At 36.1% G+C, this 22,269-nt stretch overlaps 1 protein-coding gene across 1 annotated transcript; it reads left to right on the top strand.

Moving 5' to 3' along the window:
• Window positions 1–265: 265 nt before the first annotated feature.
• Window positions 266–21,165, top strand: LOC136152826 (alpha-fetoprotein). The gene is made up of 15 exons (XM_065914264.1): window positions 266–386; window positions 867–918; window positions 1,861–1,993; window positions 3,954–4,165; window positions 5,378–5,510; window positions 7,059–7,156; window positions 9,926–10,055; window positions 11,888–12,105; window positions 13,685–13,817; window positions 14,347–14,444; window positions 15,224–15,362; window positions 17,355–17,578; window positions 18,762–18,894; window positions 20,415–20,469; window positions 21,035–21,165. Exons 1-14 carry the CDS (start codon window positions 302–304, stop codon window positions 20,457–20,459), a joined length of 1,833 nt encoding a protein of 610 aa, XP_065770336.1. The 5' UTR covers window positions 266–301; the 3' UTR covers window positions 20,460–20,469; window positions 21,035–21,165.
• The last annotated feature ends 1,104 nt before the right edge of the window (window positions 21,166–22,269 follow it).

Raw genomic sequence — 22,269 nt, 5'->3', positions numbered from 1 at the left:
TAGTTTGAGAAGAATATTTGTTATATTTGCAAAATGGGATGAGTTTGCAAGTTTCATCCCCCCCTCCCCTTTTTCCACCCAAAGAAGGTCTGTGTCCTTGAACATAAAACGCAAATAATCCTTGTGCTGTTAATTATTAGCAAGTCATCCTATTTGGAATGTAAGGAAATAAAGTAACCGATATACTGGCAACAGATTACTAGTTAACAGGCCTTGCTAGAGAAGACTATAAAAGAATTTCAGTTCAGTTTTCAATATTCTGCCCCAATCATCACCACTGAGGACGAAATAACTAGCAAGCATGAAGTGGGTGGTAGCATTCTTTTTACTTTTTCTACTAAATTTTAGTGATTCCAGAACAATGCATAAAAATGCATATGGAATAGGTAAGATATTTTGTGTTTTTCTTTTGTCTTTTTTCTACATGAAAATTCTTAAATCTGTATTTATTCAGTTGCTTTGAATTATTTATCATATTGCTCCACATAGAGGATACATATTTCATTGGTGAATAGCTTAAAATGAATGATAAATTTATATCTTTATAAGAATACAAGAGTTTTACAAAATCATGGCAGTGTTTAATATTATCTGTGACTAGTTCAATAAGTGTTAAAACATTGGAAGATATAAAATCTGAATTTTAGTGTTAAGTCTACTATAAATTATTCTGCTTAACTTTATTTCTAAGTTTCTTTGTTTTCCCAAGTACAAAATTAAGATATTTGGATAGATGATTCCTAATGTTTTCTCAGTTGTAAAATTGTATAATTTTAACTGAGACACAAACATTGTATCTAGCAATGATGCCTTTCCTGACTGCAGTTGAAAACACCATTTCTCATGAAATTTATCTTGCTTTCCAGATTCCATATTGGATTCTTCCCCATGTTCTTCAGGGACAAATTTAGTTAGCCTGTAAGTTTTGCTTGTATAAATGCACTTTAAATATGTACATCAATGAAAATTTAATTTAGATAATTGAATAAAATTGGATAGCTCTATGAGTTTTTAAAATGTTTTAGACAATGTTAGGAAAATTATTTATGTTGAATATCAAATTAATATTGAAGAGGTTAAACAGTTGACCCATGCCTTAGATGTTAACCTCAACCTCTAGATTCCTTGTAAATCTATAAGACAAACAGAATCAGATTTTAGAACTTGAAGAATAATGTCTGATTCATGGTAACTCTACACGAATTCAAGAATTTTTCTCATCAGTACCAATAGGAAGATGGTACCATATTTTCTAACCTGAATACTGCTTAATCCTAGTAACAAATAGTAGAAGGTAAAATGTTCTATTTTTGGTTATTTGTAGAGGGTATGTTCTCTTGAATGCTGTCTTTCTGTTCCACACTTCTGAAATTTCTAATAATGATTTTAAAGGCATGTGTTACAGATATTGATTGTACACCAAAACCTGTGATAGTAATGCTTTGGGTTAATCCATGATCAGACCTTGATAACCCTGGGAGTAGACTCAGGCATAGGTCTACTGACTAATTCTCTGCTTAAAAAAAAACAACAACAACAACAATGAAAAACTACAAAGAATATAGATACCTTCAAGTATGGAGACATTGTGGTGGGTGGATGACCACAAAAGGAGGAACCATTCTTAGGGGAAATCCACTGATTTTCTTTGTTAACAGATATATATGTATTCATGGGGGAAAGGGACAAGAAGAAGATGGACATTTCTTCTGGATGGCTAAAGTAAACATATAGTTTTAGCAAAAGTCATCCCTTAAGCAGATTACAATATAGCAGACAGCAAAGAAACCAAAAACTAACCTTGAGAAAAAGAATGATATAAGTCTGTTTCTTAAGCATTCATATATATTTTTGTTTCAGAGCTACCATATTTTTTGCCCAGTCTGTTCAAGGAGCCACTTACGAGGAAGTAAGTCAAATGGTGAAAGATGTATTGACTGTAATAGAGAAATCCACTGGCAGTGAGCAACCTGATGGGTGTTTAGAAAACCAGGTGAGTGGATAGCAATAATTAAAAAAAAATTATTGTGATATTTGACTAAAACTCAGCATGCAGAAGAGAAGATGCAGGGACTGCTTAAGAAATAAATACACTGAATTATTTGAAAACCTGTTGTTTGAGAGGAGGTTTAATTCTGATTCGCTGGAGAGAGCAGAGGAGAAAATAATGGATGTCTGTTGTAAAGAGATGCTATAAGCCTGGGGACTAAGAACTAAGGTCCTGAAATCAGAGTATCTGGGTGACTGTGGGCATATTACTAGACTTCTTTGAGTTTAGTTTCTTTATCTATAAAATGAGTGATAATAATAGCTTCCATTTCTGGATTGTCATGGAGATTGATATGATGAGTAGTAGGAGTTCATTTTTATTAAGCAAACAGTGTGACAGCCATTCTTCTTGGGAATGTTATGTACCTATTGATAGTCAAAATATTTTGTGACGTGGAGCATAGCTTTGACGAATCAGAATGAATGTTCAGTGAGCCAAGAGATTTTGGGTAGGCCTAGTTGGCACAGTATCAGCTTTGCTTGCAAATTCTAATTTATTAAATATTTGCCATAGTCCTAGAGAGCAGATGGAAGTCTTCCAGTTGGGGAAGCTGAAGCACAGGGAGGTTAGATAATTTTCTTAAAGGCAACTAACAACCAGGATTTAACATCCTCAATGGCTTCATTATATTAGACTCGACACTATAGCAAATGTGAGGAGCATAGTACAGATTAGGGTTGCCGGATTCAAAAAATAAACAACAACAAAAAAATAGGAAGCCCTCTTAAAATTGAATTTCAGATTAACAGTGACTACTTTTTTAGAATAGGATACCCTAATGTAGAAGATCAATAAATGACAGTTAGTATTGGTTATTATTATCTCAATATAGAAAATAACTAAGAACTTTAAAATCATTAGAACTACCAATTATGAAACAAAATGCCCAGAGAATCCTGTCATGATGGAGCTAATGAAGTAGCCAAAAGATGATGCATCTACATTATTATAAAGGAGGTACCCTTTTAAAAATATAAAGTATTTATAACTCTGAAATTGATGACTTAATAAAAGTCCCTTATTAGCATCTCTATTTTTGACTTGACCTGATAGTCTAAAAATGTATGTAAAATAAGCAAAATGCATTTTATATCACAACTTTACATCCAATGAGATAACCAAGGTGATGTTACAGAATAGTGATTTATCATTGTAAACCTAAAGACATACTTTTTATGTAAACTGGGAATTGAAAGTCTTAGTTAAGATTTCCAGGATTCTCTAAATATTAGTAGTTTTAAAAGCTAAATAAAAAGTTTCCCAAAGTGAATGAAACACACATAATTTTCAGAGGCATTCATCAGGCTATTGGTGTCATCACCTGATTTTGGTAAAATTAAGGCAACAAAGAAGGATTTTAAACATTTAAAATGTACATTTTAAAACTTTTTTTTTTTTTTGTTACACTGTGGGACTTGTGGGACCTTAATTACCCAACCAGAGATCAAACCCTGCCCACAGCAGTGAAAGCGCTGAGTCCTAAAGTACTGGACTGCCAGGGAATTCCCTAAAACATTTTAGCTAAATGTATAATTAGACCCATTAAAAGTATTTGAGGCTATTCTTATTCCATTTCAAATTATTTTGATTTTTGTCTGAAAATAATCTCCAACTTTTCGATCAGTGTCTTATCACAAGAATATCAGATGAAGTATCTATGCCCTCCTTTTAAGATAAAATAATTTTGTCATGTATATTACTCAAGGTTGGCAACTAAATTCCATTTCCCAAACACATCAAAGAAAACTATCCCTTCAGGATGAAACTAACTATATTGGAATTTGTAGAGGGGAGTTATTTTCTGCATCCACAGTTCTGATTCTAGATATTAGAAAGCTTTTCATGTATTTTGCAGCATTTTTAGGTAAAGTTAGTTGTCTTTCATTACAAATAAATCTTCTAGGTATCTGTCTTTCTGGAAGAAATTTGCCGTGAAAAGGAAATTCCTGAAAAGTATGGGCTTTCAGACTGCTGCGGCCGAACTGGAGAGGAAAGACATGACTGTTTCCTAGCGCACAAAAAGGCCATTCCAGCTTCCATTCTGCCCTTCCCAGTTCCAGAACCCGTCACGAGTTGTAAATCGTACAAGGAAAATAGAGAGCGGTTCATAAACAGGTAAGATCCCAGAAAGAGGGCAGTGCCAAGCAGAATCGAGAAATGCTGCAATTTGTGAAGGTAGTCTAGTGCATGGAGAAAAAAAAAATGTTTTGTGTGGCATCTTCTGAACTCTTGCCCTGTGAAATTAAGTGAGCAATATTAAATGTAACTTTGTCTCCACAATAGGTAAATAGATAGGTGTAGACCACACAGGAGACCCACCAGCTGTTGGTCTCTTAGACACACCTTGTTTATCCTAATTTTAGCCTGCCCAAGAATAGTATTTAGCTTGTCCAATTTTTCTATGGCACACATGACTCCTTCTCGAGCCAAACATTTGGTATTTTGTGTTCATCAAATTGCTTGGAAAAAAAAAAATAGCCATCTAGGAATGTTTAAGATACGTAAGCACGTCTAGCATTTATTGAGCACTTAGTATGTTTTAGGCACGTGTGTGCTTGGCACATATGATCATATTGATGCTTACAAACAGCCCATCAATTCTCCATGTCCTCTTCCTCTGGATTTCTTTCCTTCATCTTGTTTTGCAGATGAGGAGACTGAAGCTTAGACAATTCAGGTAATTGAATGAGGGCATACAACTAGTACATTCCCAAGAGGGCATTTGAGGCCAGGTTCTCTGTTGGGAAAGTCTGTGTCTAATGCTTGGTCACTTCTATCTTCCCTGGTAGTGCCTGATCCAGAGAAATAGAGAACCTGCCTTAGAATCTCTCTGCTACAGTGATTGCCAGTGTGAATCATCCCATTTTGCACTGAGAAGAAAAAATACTTTACTTTTCTGCTTTATTTAGTGAAAGTCTGGCCTTTCTGACTCTGGAAACATGTCTGAGTAGACTTCTTGAAAAGGCTACTTTAATAAGAATCACAGCCAGTGATTCTGCCTAGTTTGTCCTCGTAATAGAGTGTAGGATTGGCGGTCAGATTTTTCTTTTTCCTGGAGGATCTTTATTTATTTTTATTGGAGGATAATTGCTTTATAATATTATGGTGGTCTCTGCTGTACATCAATGCATAGCAGTCATAATTTTATATGTATATATACATATATATATATCCTTCCCCTGGAGGATCTTTACTGAGGAAAATTTTGACAGCAAGTGGAAAAAATGATGATTTTCCTAATTTTTAAACAATTCCAGAGTCCAGTCCCAAGCCATAGCAGCCCTATTTTAATGTGTTTGTAAATCTGACTACTCCTTTTCATTTCAGATACATTTATGAGATAGCAAGAAGACACCCCGTCCTGTATGCACCTACAATTCTTTCTTTGGCTACTCAATACGATAAAATTATTCCACATTGCTGCAAAGCTGAAAATGCCACTGAATGCTTTGAAACAAAGGTATTATATTTGTAGGGATATCTGGACCAATAACTTCAATCTGATTATGACTGACTAAAGCCAAAAAAAAAGTCAAAAATAGAAATATGCTCTGTGTATAGAGTATCATTTTCAGAATAGGATATATTTCAGTAGTCTGCTATTCTTTGGGCTAAAAACCTGAGTTTGCTGGTTTTTTTTTTTTAATTCATTCTTTTATCCATCCATTCATTCAGACAATGATTATTTTATTATTAAGGAAGTAAGTTTGGTGGGATAAAGACAGAGGTAGAAGTGATAACATAAATGAAAGAGAGGAGTAGAAGGTATAAGAAGATGGGGCAGGAGCAAGAGGAGAAAAAGATCAGGAAAAGAGGGCAAAAAGTGAAAGAGAAGTATGATAAATGCTTTTATTTCTTTTAAACCTTAGAATAAATTTGAAGTGGAAGTGTCACTGTCATTTAACAAACAATGAAATTTAAATTTAGAGGTGTGAATGATTCTTAGGTTTGGAGAGCTAGAATAACGTCCACAATTCATTACTTGTTGCTTAAAGTCACCAGCTCGATGGACGTGAGTTTGAGCAAGCTCTGGGAGCTGGTGATGGACAGGGAAGCCTGTCGTGCTGCAGTCCATGGAGTCACAAAGAGTCAGACATGACTGAGGGACCGAACTGAACTGAATTGAAAGTCCTATAATAAAAATTTCCTAAGAACAGTGACTATTCCTAGAATGTTTGGCTGTGATGCAATCTCACTTTTTGTGACTGAGCAGCCACTTAAGAAATGATCAGAATTAAAAAAAAACAAAAAATATGATCGGCGATCTAAAATTAAAAACCTGTTAGAACTCAGGACAGGCACTTGAATGCGCTTTTAACAACATTTAAGGCTGTTTTGATGAATGCATTGTGAAAATCATTCTTAATGAATTCTTTATTGAATGTCTAAAACATAATATAATACACAAGGTATTCTTGCCACTGGATAGTCTTCAATAAAAGTTTAATTGCAAAAAAAAAAGAAAAAAAGAAATGATCAGGCTTCAATCTGTTCAAAATTACAGTTGTTTATTCATTCTCAAGTATGAAAATTGCAGTGTTTTTGTTTCAAGTTGTTTTTAATAAATCTGTCTGGCATAGATGTATACAAACCCATCTAAAGGAAAAAATCATGAATAAAGTTTTGTGAGAATATATGACATTTATAATTGTTAGGAAAAAGTTTTTGTAGAGTTTCATGTTTTATCTGTGGGTTTTCCTGTTGGCTGGCTCAGGAATAAAGAATCTGTCTGCTAATGAAGGAGACCTGGGTTTCATCCTTGGGTTGGGAAGATCCCCTAGAGAAGGAAATGGTAACCCACTCCAGTATTCTTGCCTGGGAAATTCCATGGACAGACGAGCCTGACAAGCTACAGTCCATGTGGTCACAGAATCAGACATGACTTAGTAACTAAACAACAACAATAAATACTTTAGCTGTATCTGTTGTTTTTCTAATTATTAGAGTCTAACAGGGAAAATGCATCCTTTCTTAACGCCTTGGTTTTTTTTTTTTTTTTCCTATCTAGGTAACATCCATTACAAAAGAATTAAGAGAAAGCAGTTTGTTAAATCAACATACATGTGCAGTAATGGGAAAATTTGGACCCCGGACCTTCCGAGCCATGTAAGTTTGAGCTCTGTCTGGAAGATATCTGCAAAACTTCCATTTTGTAATTTGAGTCCACCTTTTATTACTGTTGTAGAGAATGAAGTTTCCATTGATGAGAGCTACTGTGGGCTTCCCTTGTAGCTCAGCTGGTAAAGAACCTGTCTGCAATGTGGGAGATGTGGGTTCAATCCCTGAGTTGAGTAGATCCCCTGGAAAAGGACAAGGATACCCACTCCAGTGTTCTGGCCTGGAGAAGTCCATGGACTGTATAGTCCATGTGGTCACAGAGTTGGACATGACTGAGCGACTTTCACTTTCACTTTTCACTGTGATTAGAATCATGAAATCTTAGGAATGGCGGGGAACAGATCAGCCTGCTATTTAAAACTTTCTAAAGTTTAGATGAGATAATGCTTAGAGAAGGCTTTAGAGATTTATGCTACTTACCTGTTCTTCTAGATACTCAAGTTCTGGACTTCAACTTATTTATGCCTCATAATTATAATTATTTTCCTGCATTCTCTACAAAGTAGATTAGCCTTCTCTAAGTATCATTTAAAATTTCTGACTTAACAAAAACTTTTTTATATTAATTCTGCTTCCTACTCTGCTATAAAATGTCAATTGTTGTTCTTCATAAAATATCCACTTGAAGCAATAATATGAGAATCTACTGTCCAGAGGAAAACAAAATTGTCATTTCTGAAGAACTGGCATGTATTTTCCTAACTGATGAAAGCATATGTTTATAACTCACTGAAGTCTGTTTTCTTGTCCCAGCTGCTAAAAAACCTCAGAGGCAAACTGGGAGTTTTCCAATTGACTTATACTTAGCATATTTGCTCTCTCTCTCTTTCCTTGATTGTATGTATGTATGATCTGTGTATCTATCTATCTATCTAATCTATCACCTATGTATCTAGTTTATCTCATTTATCTATTTTTTATTGTTAGAATGAGAGGAATATTAAAAAAACAAAACCAAACAACTGAATCAAGTAGTTCAACCTCTTCATTTTCAGACATGAGTAACCCGAAGTCCAGTCAGATTAAAGCAGTTTACCCAAGACCACATTACTGGTCATCAGAACCAAGTTTTTCTAGACCCTTGTCATGATTTATTTCCATCACATCTGCTTGTCTGCTATGTCAGTAATCTCTAATCATCTGAATCCTGACAACTGAGACTTTGAGGTCAAATATGGGAATTAGAATTATCAGTGATTTAGAGCTGGACTAGCCAGTGTGGCAATGACTAGCCCTAGGAAGCTCCCGAGCACTTGAAATGTGGCTAGTGTAAATGAGGAATTGTGCTCTAAGTGTAAAGCCAGATTTCAAAGACTTGGTGTGAAAAAGAAAATGTGCGATACCTCAGTAATAGGCTTAATGTTATAAACAACAAGGACCCACTGTATAACAGGAAACTATATCCAATATCTTGTAATAACCTGTAATGGAAAAGAATCTGGAAAAGAATATGTATATATATAAAACATATAAAAACGAGTCACTCTGCACTTAGTACACCTGAAACTAACACATCGTAAATTAGCTATATTTCAATAAAAAGTAGTTAAAAATAACTTTTAACCTTGATTGAAATATTATTTTTTATATATTGTGCTAAAAAACATATTACTACAGCAAATTTAACCTGTTCCTTTTGACTTTTTAGTATGGTTGCTAGGAAATTTTAAATTATATAACTGGTTCAAAGTATCCTTCAGTTTTAAACTGAAGCATTTCTAGTATAGAAAAACATCTGGCCTGCTAATTGAAGAGTACCCAGTACATGCATGTAAAGTATATTTGTTTGCTTCTTTGTTAAATGACACATTTAAAAATACTGTACTTGGTAAAAACATAAAGTTTTAAGTCATGGATTTAGTTCCAAGACTGATTGATTCTTCTTGGAGGAGGTCAGAATATGCTTTAACTACCCTCCAACTCTATTAGAAACTTAAAGATTAATTCATGACCTACTTTATTTAAATTTACCTTAGGAAAACAATGTAAGTTAACAAATTATTCTTTAAAATCCAGAACCAAAAATAGAATAAAAACCAAAGGAAAAAAGATATTATTATAATGACATTATTTATCATTTGATATCCATAAGTGATTAAAGTTAAATATTCTCAATTAAAAAAGAAACTCTGTTGACTAGTAGCAGAAACAAGTGCTGTGGTCTCAACTAGACAGCTCTTAAAATTTACATAAAATATGCAGGAGGAATAAGAACTTTTATTTCTGACTTCCTTTGTGGGTCATACTATGTGTCTTGGCATGATGAGACATCTGAGTGTTTATTGGCTTTGCTTTCTTGTTGCTGTTGATTCGCACATATGCACCCTCCCCACATTCTTAGGAGTGGTTTTATTTTTCTCCCAAGTAAAAAAATGATTACTGTTCTCAAAGAATTTTCCATTTCTTAATTATTTATCCTTTTCAGTTTTTTTTCCACCTTTTCAAAAGAAGGATCTGAAATACTCAGCATCAGGGTCCAACAACAAAGAGATAAATATTGTTGCAAATCACAAAAAAGGTTTTAGGAAAAAATAAATTAGTTCCATACCATTTGTAGAGCTAGATCACAGTTTATAGAGTCACTGCCTTGAAAGAGTGGGGTAGAATTGATAAGATGTGTTAACTCTTCCCCTTTTCTTTATAAACAGGAACATTTTGGCCTTTTCTCCTTGGAGTGCAATTAGATGAATACTCTATGTATGTTATTTCATCTTGATAGATAGCCATGATTGATTTCTAATTCTTTTTTTCCCTTAGAACTGTTACTAAAGTGAGTCAAAAGTTTCCCAAAGCTAATTTTACTGAAATCCAGAAGCTGGTCATGGATGTGGCCCACATACATGAGGAATGCTGCAAAGGAAACGTGCTGGAGTGTCTGCAGGACGGGGTGAAGAGTCTTGCCTCCTATAAAAAAGATATTTCAACTCTCTTTCCTTTTTCTTGCTCTCACTCTAAATGGGAGAAGCCTGTTCTGAGTTGGTCATAGACGTGGTAGCTAGCTGACAGTGAACAACCGTCTTTGCTGACTTTGTTTTTTACTTCAAGCATAGGCTCCTCTTGTTAGACCATTCATTTTTACTTTGAAAGGAGACGATAAACTCTTGGGAGCCCTCCACATAGAATTGGGGGAGGGGGCAGACTCTTTACTGTTAATTTATTTGTTTTCCATCCATTTGTAGTTTCAATTGACAGTATATATCGAATACTTTCTATGTACTAGCCACTGTTGGGGTCACCTATTAGGAAGACATGAGCTGACTTCAAGGAATTTACTGTCTGATAGGATAGATAATACGTGTGACCTCATTGAGGTTAGGCACTATCTTTGGTTGGCTGTTATTTCTTTAGACCACCAGCACAATGCCTGGCACATGGAAGGCACTCTACATTATATTCATAGAGCTATTACATGAATACAACAAAATAATATAAGAAACAGAAAAACAACACTAAATACTGTTCTACACAGTAAAAAATCTAGCCATCAAGGGGAGGTGTGAATAAAGGGCTGTAAGGTATTTAAAAACCAATTAAAAATAAATACACCCAAAACAGAACCCTTAAGCATGCCATAGTCAGCTGAGCTTTAAGCAGTGGGGCATTGATCTATTTTGCACTACCCTTGGCTTCTTAGATGTTGTGCAATTGGCCTGTCTATCTCCAAATTTCTCCATCTCTGGTTCCCTGTGATACACCTTCTTCAAGGAGGCTTAAAATCATTGTTCCTAGATATTTAGATGGTTTGAAACCAGGGCTGGAACGTGGTTTCCAGAAGGTTGAAAGTGAGGGTAAAATGCTCATTTCAACCAGTTCAATGGCAATTCGTCTGGGATAGACTTGGAAGTCAGCAGGAAGCCAAGGCTGCTGGGGAGAGCTGAGGGTGACTCTCTGAGCCCAGGCAGAGAATCTTGGTGCCAGGAGTTGGGGAAGTGAACTGGGGGTGCTGCCTCCAAGGCAGATTTTCCTGTCTCATTTATTTTTCCTTTTAGAAGCACTTACCTTCTTATTAAGAATGGTAATAAGAACAATTTTCTCTTTGTATCACTTTTAGCTGACAATTTTACCAAGTGGTGTGGTCATTTCCTAAAGTTTAGTTTTTTCAGTTTTTGGAGTGCATAACCATCCTTTTCCTTTAAGGTGGAAAAAATAATTTAAGTATGGTATATTAGTTGGATTTTAACAGCTGAATAATGGGTTCTAGTTGTTCCTGATAAGAATGCACAGAATTTTCAGGACTTTGAGAGGGACATGTAAGCTCAGCTTCTTTTTTGGTCACTTACATGCCCTCAACATTTCATTGTCTATAGACTGCCCTCTGGAGGTCATAATGGATTACTGCAGATTGTTTTGCTAAAAAATGAATCTTTTGCTCTCCACGATAAGCCATCAATAACAAATGTTTAGTAACCTATTTCAATACTAATAGAAAGATATGCATTAACATGTATGTCATTCATTTTGAGGCATACATTTGTCTTTTGTTTTTAAAAACTTGCTGTGAGGGTAAAGTAGATTTTAGCTGACATGTATGAAAAGAAGAATTGAACAAACAAGGTTAGGTGGAAAGACGTGAAGACAGACAGAATAGAGAGCACTACCATAAAAGGGGAGACAAGGCAAACGTCTTTTTCCTTCCTTCTTTCCTTCCTGGGATTGGCCTTAAGATCCTGAATTAAAGAATAAAATTTTTAAAACTTAGACTTTGTTTTTCTATTGCAGGAAAGAGTTATGTCCTACATATGTTCTCAACAAGATATTCTGTCAAGACAAATAGCAGAGTGCTGCAAGCTGCCCACCACACTTGAACTCGGTCAGTGCATAATTCATGCAGAAAATGATGACAAACCTGAAGGCTTATCTCCAAATGTAAATAGGTTTTTAGCAGAGAGAGATTTCAACCAACTTTCTTCAAGGGAGAAAGACCTCTCCATGGCAAGGTAACACACTCTGTAAATGTTATGTTCACACAAATAAGAATTATGATGTGACTGACAGCTTTGTGGTGTTGAAATGGCTTCTGAACTCAGTATGTGAGGATAATGCCAGAAGGTTCTAAGCCAAAATATAGTTAGGCAGATAACAAGGGAATAAAGAATGGGATCTCTTATACTGATGAGACTGGCATTCTTGCTGTTGCTCACTGGCTTGCTTATGAGGATGCATTTTGTTTTGTATCAATTTATCTGGAAAGAGAAGCATTATCATCCTTGTATGGATTGCTCATATAAAGATCACTGTTGGTTTTCCAAATAGGTTATAGATATTTTTATAATAAGAAGGGCTCATAATTAAGAATGTGCTTTTTCATGTGCATGTTTTAAAAACTTTTCCCTCAAGTATAACTTAATAGATAGTGGTAGATAGAAGGGCATTTATTGTAACAGTTTATTTGCTATTTATTGAATATCTGTTTTATTTTTTTAAGGAAATAAAAATGCATTTAGAGATGTTTGCAGAATGGCACTAATAACTGTAATTTACAGGATATGTTCTCATTCTATTTGCCTTTAAGGGGAACGAGCAGCTAAGTTAGTACATTTTCCTTTATTGTACACTGTGTATCAGTGGACACTATTAGAGAATTGTGCATCTCTTAAGACATTATACTTAATGATCTCCAAAGGTCTTTCTAAAAACAGTCTGCTTTTAATGTGGTAATGAAAATAATGATATGATTTTCTTTTTAATAATTCCAGAGGATATTACTTTATTGTTGCCTTAAAATTAGACAGGCACACATTGTTTGCACCGCTAAATTAAATTATGCAAACAAGAACAAAGTCTAGATTTCAGAAACTCAGGGACAATATTATTGGAGGTAGAACTAATATGACCTATTTCTACAATCTGGGAATACAGTCAGTAAATTCAAGAATTCTCTTTAAATTTACCCATCATACATTCTGAAGCTGTTCATTTAATAGAAGCAGTTCTTCAACTGAAAAGGTTTTTCACAGTAGAAATTTTCTCAGCCAAGAATGATCTTTCCTCAAACATTCTGTGTGGCTTCCTTCGACTAGGTTTTTCTTTTGAAAGAGCTGCTCAAAGAGACTTTTCTTGACCACACACTCTAAATTGTCACCCTTTTCCCTCTTCCTTTATTTCTCTTCATTGATTTAGCAATACTTAAATTAGATGACCTATTTCTTATTTGTTTCTGTCTCCCTATAATGCGTGCTTTTGAGAGGCCAAGCATTTTGTCTTATACATTATTGAAACCTTCCTGCTTAAAGAAAATGCTTGCACAGAGATGGCAGTGGAAAAATATTTGTTGGATGGATACATTTAAAGTCCATAAGTGAAAAGCCAAAGCGAAGGATGCAAAAGAAAGCAAAATACCATTTTAGACCAATTTGAGGGGTCATAATTTTCATCAATAGTTTTGCCATGCATATAGTTGAAATCATCTTTGACTTCTAGGTTTAGTTACTTCAATGTTAACTTCTGCATGTTGCATAGCAGAGGAATAATTTGTCTCTAAATTCCAATAACTTGTTTTTTCCACACATATTTCAGATTTACATATGAATATTCAAGAAGACACACTAAGCTTGCTGTTCCAATAATTCTAAGAGTTGCTAAAGGATATCAGGAATTACTGGAGAAGTGTTCCCGGTCTGAAAACCCTTCTGAATGTCAGGACAAAGGGGTAAATTGCTCTAGTTTTTTAAGGAAAATCTGAAAAACTAGATTGATATCATGTATTGAAAGTGCTGTTTGTTTGAAAATACCTAGTTACTAATGAGTTGTTAGGTGGTTATATCTATTAAATAGCTATCTAGCTAGTGATTAACTGGTAGTCAACAACTTTTGACTTATTTTAGAAATACAAATAAATGTTTTAACCTAAAGTTCTTTTATACACAGAATAAAAATAATATTCCTTTTGAGTAGTTCCAGAAAGGCAAGAATTTTGTATAGAAAGAATTGTAATTTTTTTACCCAAGGATTGAGTTCTGTCATACAGTAACTTGTGGTTCACAGTTTTAAACTTAAATCCCTAAAGTCCATTTGCTTTAATTCTCATAATTCATGTTTAATATTTAAAAAAATCCTTAAAAAGTGATTTCTATAAGATTACTATCATAATAGAATAAGATATTATTTGGCCAAATTTCACATAGAAAGTTGCATATACAGACTGAAAAAAATGTGTGTAATAATGCTTGTATTTTCAGGAAGAAGAATTGGAGAAATATATCCAGGAGAGCCAAGCCCTGGCAAAGCGAAGCTGTGGTCTCTTTCAGAAATTAGGAGAATATTACTTACAAAATGCGTATGCTTTGTTTAAGCAATATTTTAAGTGATGTATGGGAAGATCCCCTGGAGAAGGGAATGGCAGCCCGTTACAGTATTCTTGCCTGGAGAATCCCATGGACAGAGGAGTCGGGTGGGCTACAGGGCGTAGGGTATAGGGTCAGACTCGGACATGACTGAGTGACTAACACGTGAGTGATTTAAAATCATTAACTGATGAAGGAAAGGATACATCTAAATTAACCACCCGTGGCTATGCTAATTCCATCACCTAGTTGGACCTATGTGCTCAGTTGCTCAGTCGTGTCCGAGTTTTTGCGACCCCGTGGGAGTAGCCCTCCAGGTTCCACTGTCCACCACCCAGTTTCCCGTTCCCGCAGGCGGCCTTCCCCAGGCCCCTCTCTTAAGGAACAACAGCCGGCCTGTAAAGATGGCCTCCAAAAGTCTGGCTTTGGGTTGCCCAAACCATGCAGATTTTTGCAGTAAAGATACCCCTTCTGTCATGAAGTTAAAACACCAAAAAATCAAAGTTCATTTCAAGGACACTTTTGAGGGTGGGAATAGAGTCAGCCTGCTGCCCAGTGTTAATTTTCCCACTGGGATCTGCTGGTGTAACAGGGGTGTAGGGAGTGAGTGTCAGAGTGAATGCGTCCCCAGTACTGGTCTAGGCACCATGTGGATGAAATAAATGAGCTGAATTCATGCCTTCTGATGCCAGAAGAGGGTCTTTGAGAAGGTGTGGGGGTCCAGAAACAAGTGAAGGACTCAGCAAGATTTGGTGGGGAATGCTTCTTTCAGGTTTCTTGTTGCTTACACAAAGAAGGCTCCTCAGCTGACCTCACCTGAGCTGATGGCCTTGACCAGGAAAATGGCAAACGCAGGAGCCATTTGTTGCCATCTCAGTGAGGACAAACAACTGGCCTGTGGCGAGGGAGTGGTGAGTGTTTTGTTTGGTCCTATCCTGTTTCCGCTCTGTTGGACTCGAAATAGCCTTTATGGTTCCCATTCGGGGGAAATGGTTAAGAGCCAACGTGGAGATAGCTTTCCTGGACTTGCTTGATTAGTTGCCGTTGAAGGGGTGTAAGGACTCAGCTCTGAATGGTTGGCATGTGGGCAGGCTTCCTGTCCTTCTAGAATGGCAGTGAGTCAATTCAACAATGTCTGAGCAAGCTTTATGAACAGGGATGACAGAAAGACAGACACATCACTAGATTCTCATGATTTCACCAAATACCTAATGTTGAAAAAGCTTCAGATTTGACAGATTCAGAGTCTCTATTTTATTTTTAGCCGTATCTATGTTTTTGTCTCTTGTAGTTTAATTTTTGTGATGATGATATTAGGGACAATTTATCCCCGTTAACTAGGTACAGGGTATAGAAAAGGGTACTCCCACGATCTGAATATTAAAATGACTTTCCAGTTGGTAAGGCCAATAACCTTTACTTTTTAACACCACTGGTGTCATACATATGTTTACAGGTTTAATTTTTCCATTATTTTTTCACTTAAAGTCACAATTGTGAATAAAACTGTGTATTTTTTTTTTTTTTTCCATTTTTCCTCTTTTGTATGATGAGGAGTTAATTGCTAGTAAGTCTTCATGTCCTGGAATTTTTTGTCAAAGGTTAGAAGTAAAAAGAACGTTTTCTGTAATTAAGCATTGTCATCTTTGTCATTTATGGAATCCCACATGTTAGGAGGGTGCAGGGACAAGGGTGGTAGAATGCTTCAGGGGTATAGTTTCTGGGGGCCTTCTGCCTACATTCCTGTCCCATCTCACGACTTGTTTGTCTTGTCACACTGGGGAAGCTGGTCATCTCACTAAGCTTGAGAATTTTCATCTGACATCTGAGAACAGAAGCTGTGCCCTCATTCAATGGCTGACTTAAATGAGATAATCAGTATGATTCGCTCAGCACTAGCGTGATACATAGTATGCATACAAAATATGTTGGCCCTTATTACAAGTTATTATTAGGTGTTTAAGAAATATCTCTGGGGATTTCCCTGGTGGTCCAGAGGTTAAGTCCTCACCTTCCAATGCAGGGGGTGTGGGTTCGATCCCTGGTTGAGGAGCTAAGATTCCACATACTTCACAGTCAAAAAATCAAAACATAAAACAAAAATAACATTATCACAAAAGATTCAATTCAATAAGAATTTTAAAATTGGTCCATATAAAAACTTTTTTGAAATGAAAAAAGGTATCTCTGAAGTGTGGAAGGTAGGTGAATTCTACAAGAAGAAAGCCTTAAGGACACACACACACAAAGGCCTTATTTCTTTTCAGTTAGGACTATGAGCTTCCCTTGTGGCTCAGCTGGTAAAGAATCCGCCTGCAATGCGGGAGACCTGAGTTCAATCCTGGGTTGGGAAGATCTCCTGGAGAAGGAAAAGGCTACCCACTCCAGTATTCTAGCCTAGAGAATTCCACGGACTGTATAGTCGATGGGGTCACAAAGAGTCGGACACGACTGAGCGACCAACACTTGTGTATTGACTATGTGAAGACGTTAGGTTTTGCTATTCTTACCTTCAGAAAGTGATTCTCTGAATCCCAAAAGGAAAATAGAAAGTTCAACCAAATAGACATGGAAAATGTAAGCCATGTAATGATTTCCTGGGTCAGAGCAGAGACTTTTCCCCTGCGGACGTATGTATGTAACCGAAAATGTGTTTTCAATAGCTGACACAAATAGCTGAAGGGGCTGTCTTCCATATCACCTGTGGAACATTGGTAACTAAAAGCTGAAGTTTATCCCAAGCAAGTGGGTACATAGGTAAATGTGGCAGCACGTGCGCGGATACCGGCAACACGCCTTCCTGTAATGTTACTGGGCATTAAACATGACTGCAAGGATTTTCCTGAGCCAGTTCTCTGGTTAACGCTCCGTCTCTTGGCTTTCTCCCCTCACCCCCCAACCAGGCTGACCTTATCATAGGACACTTGTGCATCAGACATGAGGAGAACCCCATAAACTCTGGAGTCGGCCAGTGCTGCACCTCTTCATACTCCAACAGGAGGCCGTGTTTCAGCAGCTTGCTGGTGGATGAGACATACGTGCCTCCGCCATTCTCCGATGACAAGTTCATCTTCCATAAGGATCTCTGCCAAGTTCAGGGCGTAGCACTGCAGACAATGAAGCAACAGTAAGAACTGGTTATTTGCTACTGTGCAGAAGACTACAGCTCTAAATAGAGGTGGAGATTTCTACCTCACGCTCCCAACACTCTTGGGCTCCACCAGGAGATCATTATTACTCCAAAGCACTTAAAGTGACTTTCAAAATAGTCTTGTCCCAGGGTCTTCATAGCCTTTAGACTGGAAAAATTCACTGGGGGCAGATGTTCCTGTTTGTAAAAACGAGTCTCCATTTTAACTATCGTTGTGATGCGTTTTGGGATTGAGAAAAAGGGGGCAATCTGTTTAGGGTTAATTAGAATCTAGCTTTATAGGAAGTCTTGGGTACTTGCAACACAAGCACTGAAAAAGCGCCTTTGCATTTTTTCCACACTATTTACTCCTTGAAGAAAATAGCCATACTATTTGATTCAACCGTGAAGTATGGGTGTTAAAAAACGGAACGCACATTTCAGTTCATCGTGGGACACATTCTGTAATGATGATAGTAATGCAAAGTGGAATTCATTTCTCCAAATTTCCATGCATTTTAATACTCCCATGCTTTGTAAAAGGTCTCCCTTCATTTTGGAAAACCTGTTCTTCCCTTTTTTCTGTCACAATCTGAGGCATGTAAGAATGCTGCCTCCTCTGGCAAGCCTCTCCCATTTCTTCAGTTAATGTTAATTCCAACATGAATATATTACTAAATGTGGAGGTGTTGTTCAGTGACCCAGTTGTGTCTGACTCTTTGCGACCCTCTGGATTTCAGCACTCCATGTGTAGTACAGGCACTTAGGATGGACAGTGTTCAGGTAGGAGTGTGATAATTGTGAATGGCAGGGGTTTGGAAGTTGGAGCCTTTGAGTGTAGATAAGACAGATTTTAGAAGAGAGAACCAATCAGAAAGAATATTTTAGGCAAGTAAGAAGACTGTATTTCACTACATACAAGCATGGTGGAACTATGAAGTAGTGTTTCATCTATAATCTGCACAAATCCAGATCAGTGGAACATTTAGCGTGGTTCTAGCCTCAGTCTTTCGATTAAATATTAGGCAAAAATATATGTGGTAAGTCTGGCGATAATTGATGGAATGAGGATATAGAGCGAGGACTGCTGGGACTCTGAAAGTTCTCTACTAGGAAGTTTTTAGAAAAATACCATCACAAAGCAGACTTCTCTTATATACTGTTGTGTTTTGAAACATAGGTTTCTCATTAACCTTGTGAAGCAGAAGCCACAGATAACAGAGGAACAACTTGAGGCTGTCGTTGCGGATTTCTCCGGCCTCCTGGAAAAGTGTTGCCAAAGCCAAGAGCAGGAAGTCTGCTTTACAGAGGAGGTAGGTGCAGCTCATGTTTGTTCTCAAACACTTGGTATGGAATTTTCTTTTGTTTTTTTTTTAATTTTCTGTAATGAAAAATTAAAAGACTATCTCTCTATAATTTTAAAATAATGCCAGTAATATTTAATTTAGAAACAGATCAAAAGACTATAGTGTTTAAAAATAGTCATAGTTTTCTTGCTAAATATTAGGTAGAAGTGCAATTTGGAATGTATAATGAGAGTTAGTCATTTTGATTTATTTCCTACTGGAGAAAACTGTAGAGTGAATATATGATTAACTGATGATAATTTAGATGGCTTCTGGCCTAAAATTTATCAATTCAGCAAATGGATGAAAAGGATTTAGTTGCAAATTAATTGGGCAAACAGGATATTGGGGGAATATTTATAGAAAGTATATTGAACTCATTTAGGAGCAAGCCTCTGAATATTAACAGAGTAGTAATTAAGGATTATCTTAATATAATTATTTAGCAATTTTAGCTGGATTTACAAATTGGTTACACTTTGTAAGCCTCAAATTTGTATTACTAAATACATCTCAATATAGGATCACTATTTTTAAAAAGATATTCTATATTTCAGCCTTTTGCTCTTTTATTTGACTTGTCTTATAATATAGTTTAGATGCTTTGCTTTTGATAATATTTAGAAATGTTGAGTTTTTTAATAAATAATATAATTATGTGTGTTTCAATGTGTGTACTTATTAGGATGTGTTTGTGTTTTTGGTAGAAGTGGGTGGGACAGATAGTAAAATCAGATAAAACTAGATAAAATAGATTTTATGTAAACTATTTATGATAAATATGATACAAAAAGATTAATGTCCTTTGTTCTGAGAAGACATTAATTTACAGGTAGAGAACATTAACAAATAGTAGCATAACGGTATTTTCTCTGCAAACCTTTCGATTTCTGTGACTGATTTTTAGAGAAAGGAGAGAGGATGAGGCTTGGTAAGAATCTGGAGTTTGGTATAGGAAATACAATATCTACTGTTGGTCAGAGTGGAGGATTTTTTCCACCTCTGGCTTCTGTTGTCCCAGTTTGTTGATTTCAGAGTTGCATATCTTTATTTTAACCCATTTAATCTATAAACCTGTGAATTTACCCCTAGCTAGTAGAGAGTTAACTGTGTTGTGACTAGCACAGTCATCTACTTTTTAATCTGATGAGTTTTATTGATTGAGTTTACTTTTATTTTTTCATTTTTTATTAGTAGTTGATGTACAGTGTTCTATAAGTTACAGGTAAACAGTATGGTGATTCACATTTTTTTTAAAGGTTCTACTCCATTTATAGTATTGGCTATACTCCCCAGGTTGTACAATACATCATTGTAGCTTAGTGTATACCTAATACTTCTTATTCCCCTCCTTCCTTATCTCCCCTACCCCTTTCCTCTCCCCACTCACTGGTAACCGCTAGTTTGTTCTCTATATCTGTGAATCTGCATCTTTTTTGTTATAGTCACTAGTTTGTTGATGATTCTTTTTTATTTTTAATTTGCAGGGTCCTGCACTGATTTCAAAAACTCGTGCTGCTTTGGGAGTCTAAATTACTTCAGGTAACAAAAAATTCAGAGAAGGCTAACTATAATGTTGATTCCCCCCAAATATTGATCCATAGTGAAATGCATCCTAAGAGCTAGCATTATCAGTTCAGTCTCTCAGTTGTGTCCGACTCTTTGCAACCCCACAGACTGCAGCACGCCAGGCCTCCCTGTCCATCACTAACTCTCAGAGTTTACTCAAACTCATCTCCATTGAGTCGGTGATGCCATCCAACCATCTCATCCTCTGTCATCCCCTTCTCCTCCTGCCTTTAATCTTTCCCAGTATCAGGGAAATTCAGTTAAAAAAAATTTTAGAACTCTGGAGCACAATAATTTTCAAAATGTTAAACTGGTGATTTGAATAACTCAAAATTCTTTTAGGTTTTTTCACAGACTTCAGAGAATGCCATCAGGAGTACTTCCTATCAGTATATCTGATACAGATCTGATATATGTGTATATATACATATACACATATATATACACACACACACCCCTTTTATGCAAAATAATAAAACCAGTTACTGCACCTATTAATTTAATTAATATTTATATAATATTTTTATTCTTGTTACAGGAGGAAGAGAAGAAAACAAGTCTTTATTTTTGTTTGGTGTGAATTTTTCCCTTTAATTCTAACTGATTTATGCTTTTTGTGAATTAAAGAAATGATGAGGACTTTTATGTGAGATTTCCCTATCACAGAAATAAAATACCTTCAAATCGTTCCTTTTTCCTAGCCTGCTTATTTATGAAAACATGCTGACAATTTCTTTAAATCGCTTTGTATACCATTATCTGAAGCAGATTCTGGTCACAAAGCACTGAGTATTGGTCTCTGAAGGAGATTAAAGCTACTCAGGGATGGATTTATGACACTGAAGACTAAATTATACAATGAACTAAAAAATGTTCCCAAGTAAAGCACTATTTGGTGCTTCCAGGGCATACTGTTAATTAAATATCACTTAAGTATTCTAATTTAACATCTACTTTTACTTAATCTTGTTCAGTTCTCTACTCATAGACCTTTTAAAACATAATGTATACTGTAGTTATTTTGGTTGACAGTAATTAACACTGTCACCAGTTATTATTATTTCTTTTTATTCTTCAAGTATTTGTTGAACACTCACTGTGTCTCAGGTCCTGTTCTGGGTGCAGTCACCATCCTGAAGTTTCTCAAGAAAAGAAGGAAGCAACTACTAGCAATGTAACAAGATTATGGCCATTATTGAGGCAGCAACATATTGTTGAGAGAATGAAAGTAGGTGAGACCAGTTGTGACTATGGAAAGTCACACTGGCAGAAACAAACATTTAAGTGTCTCAGATGAATGCGTAAAGAAGAAGGCAAATACATGAAAAAGGAAAACATGAACTATGACGAACCATGATGAATGAATGTATAGACATGGAAGGTCAAACAAGACATGCATACTATATAGGACTGAGTGGATTCTCATGGGTTTTACTGCAAAGGGTTTGAACAAAGTCTTATGGGCACCAGAGGATGAACATAATATTTAAGCAGAGTAATTAGTTTTTAAGGAGATATCTCATAAGATATGGAAGATGGGGAGTTTGGTTCAGTTCAGTTGCTCAGTCGTGTCCGACTTGTTGTGACCCCATGGACTGCAGCACGCCAGGCCTCCCTGTCCATCACCAACTCCTAGAGTTTACTCAAACTCATATCCATTGAGTTGGTGATGCCATCCAACCACCTCATCCTCTGTCATCCCCTTCTCCTCTCGTCTTCAATCTTTCCCAGCATCAGGGTCTTTTTAAATGAGTCAGTTTTTCACATCAGGTG

The sequence above is a fragment of the Muntiacus reevesi genome, chromosome 22 (assembly GCF_963930625.1).
Source record: "Muntiacus reevesi chromosome 22, mMunRee1.1, whole genome shotgun sequence".
Classification (NCBI taxonomy): Eukaryota; Metazoa; Chordata; class Mammalia; order Artiodactyla; family Cervidae; genus Muntiacus; species Muntiacus reevesi.
This window is presented reverse-complemented; position numbering and strand designations above follow the sequence as displayed.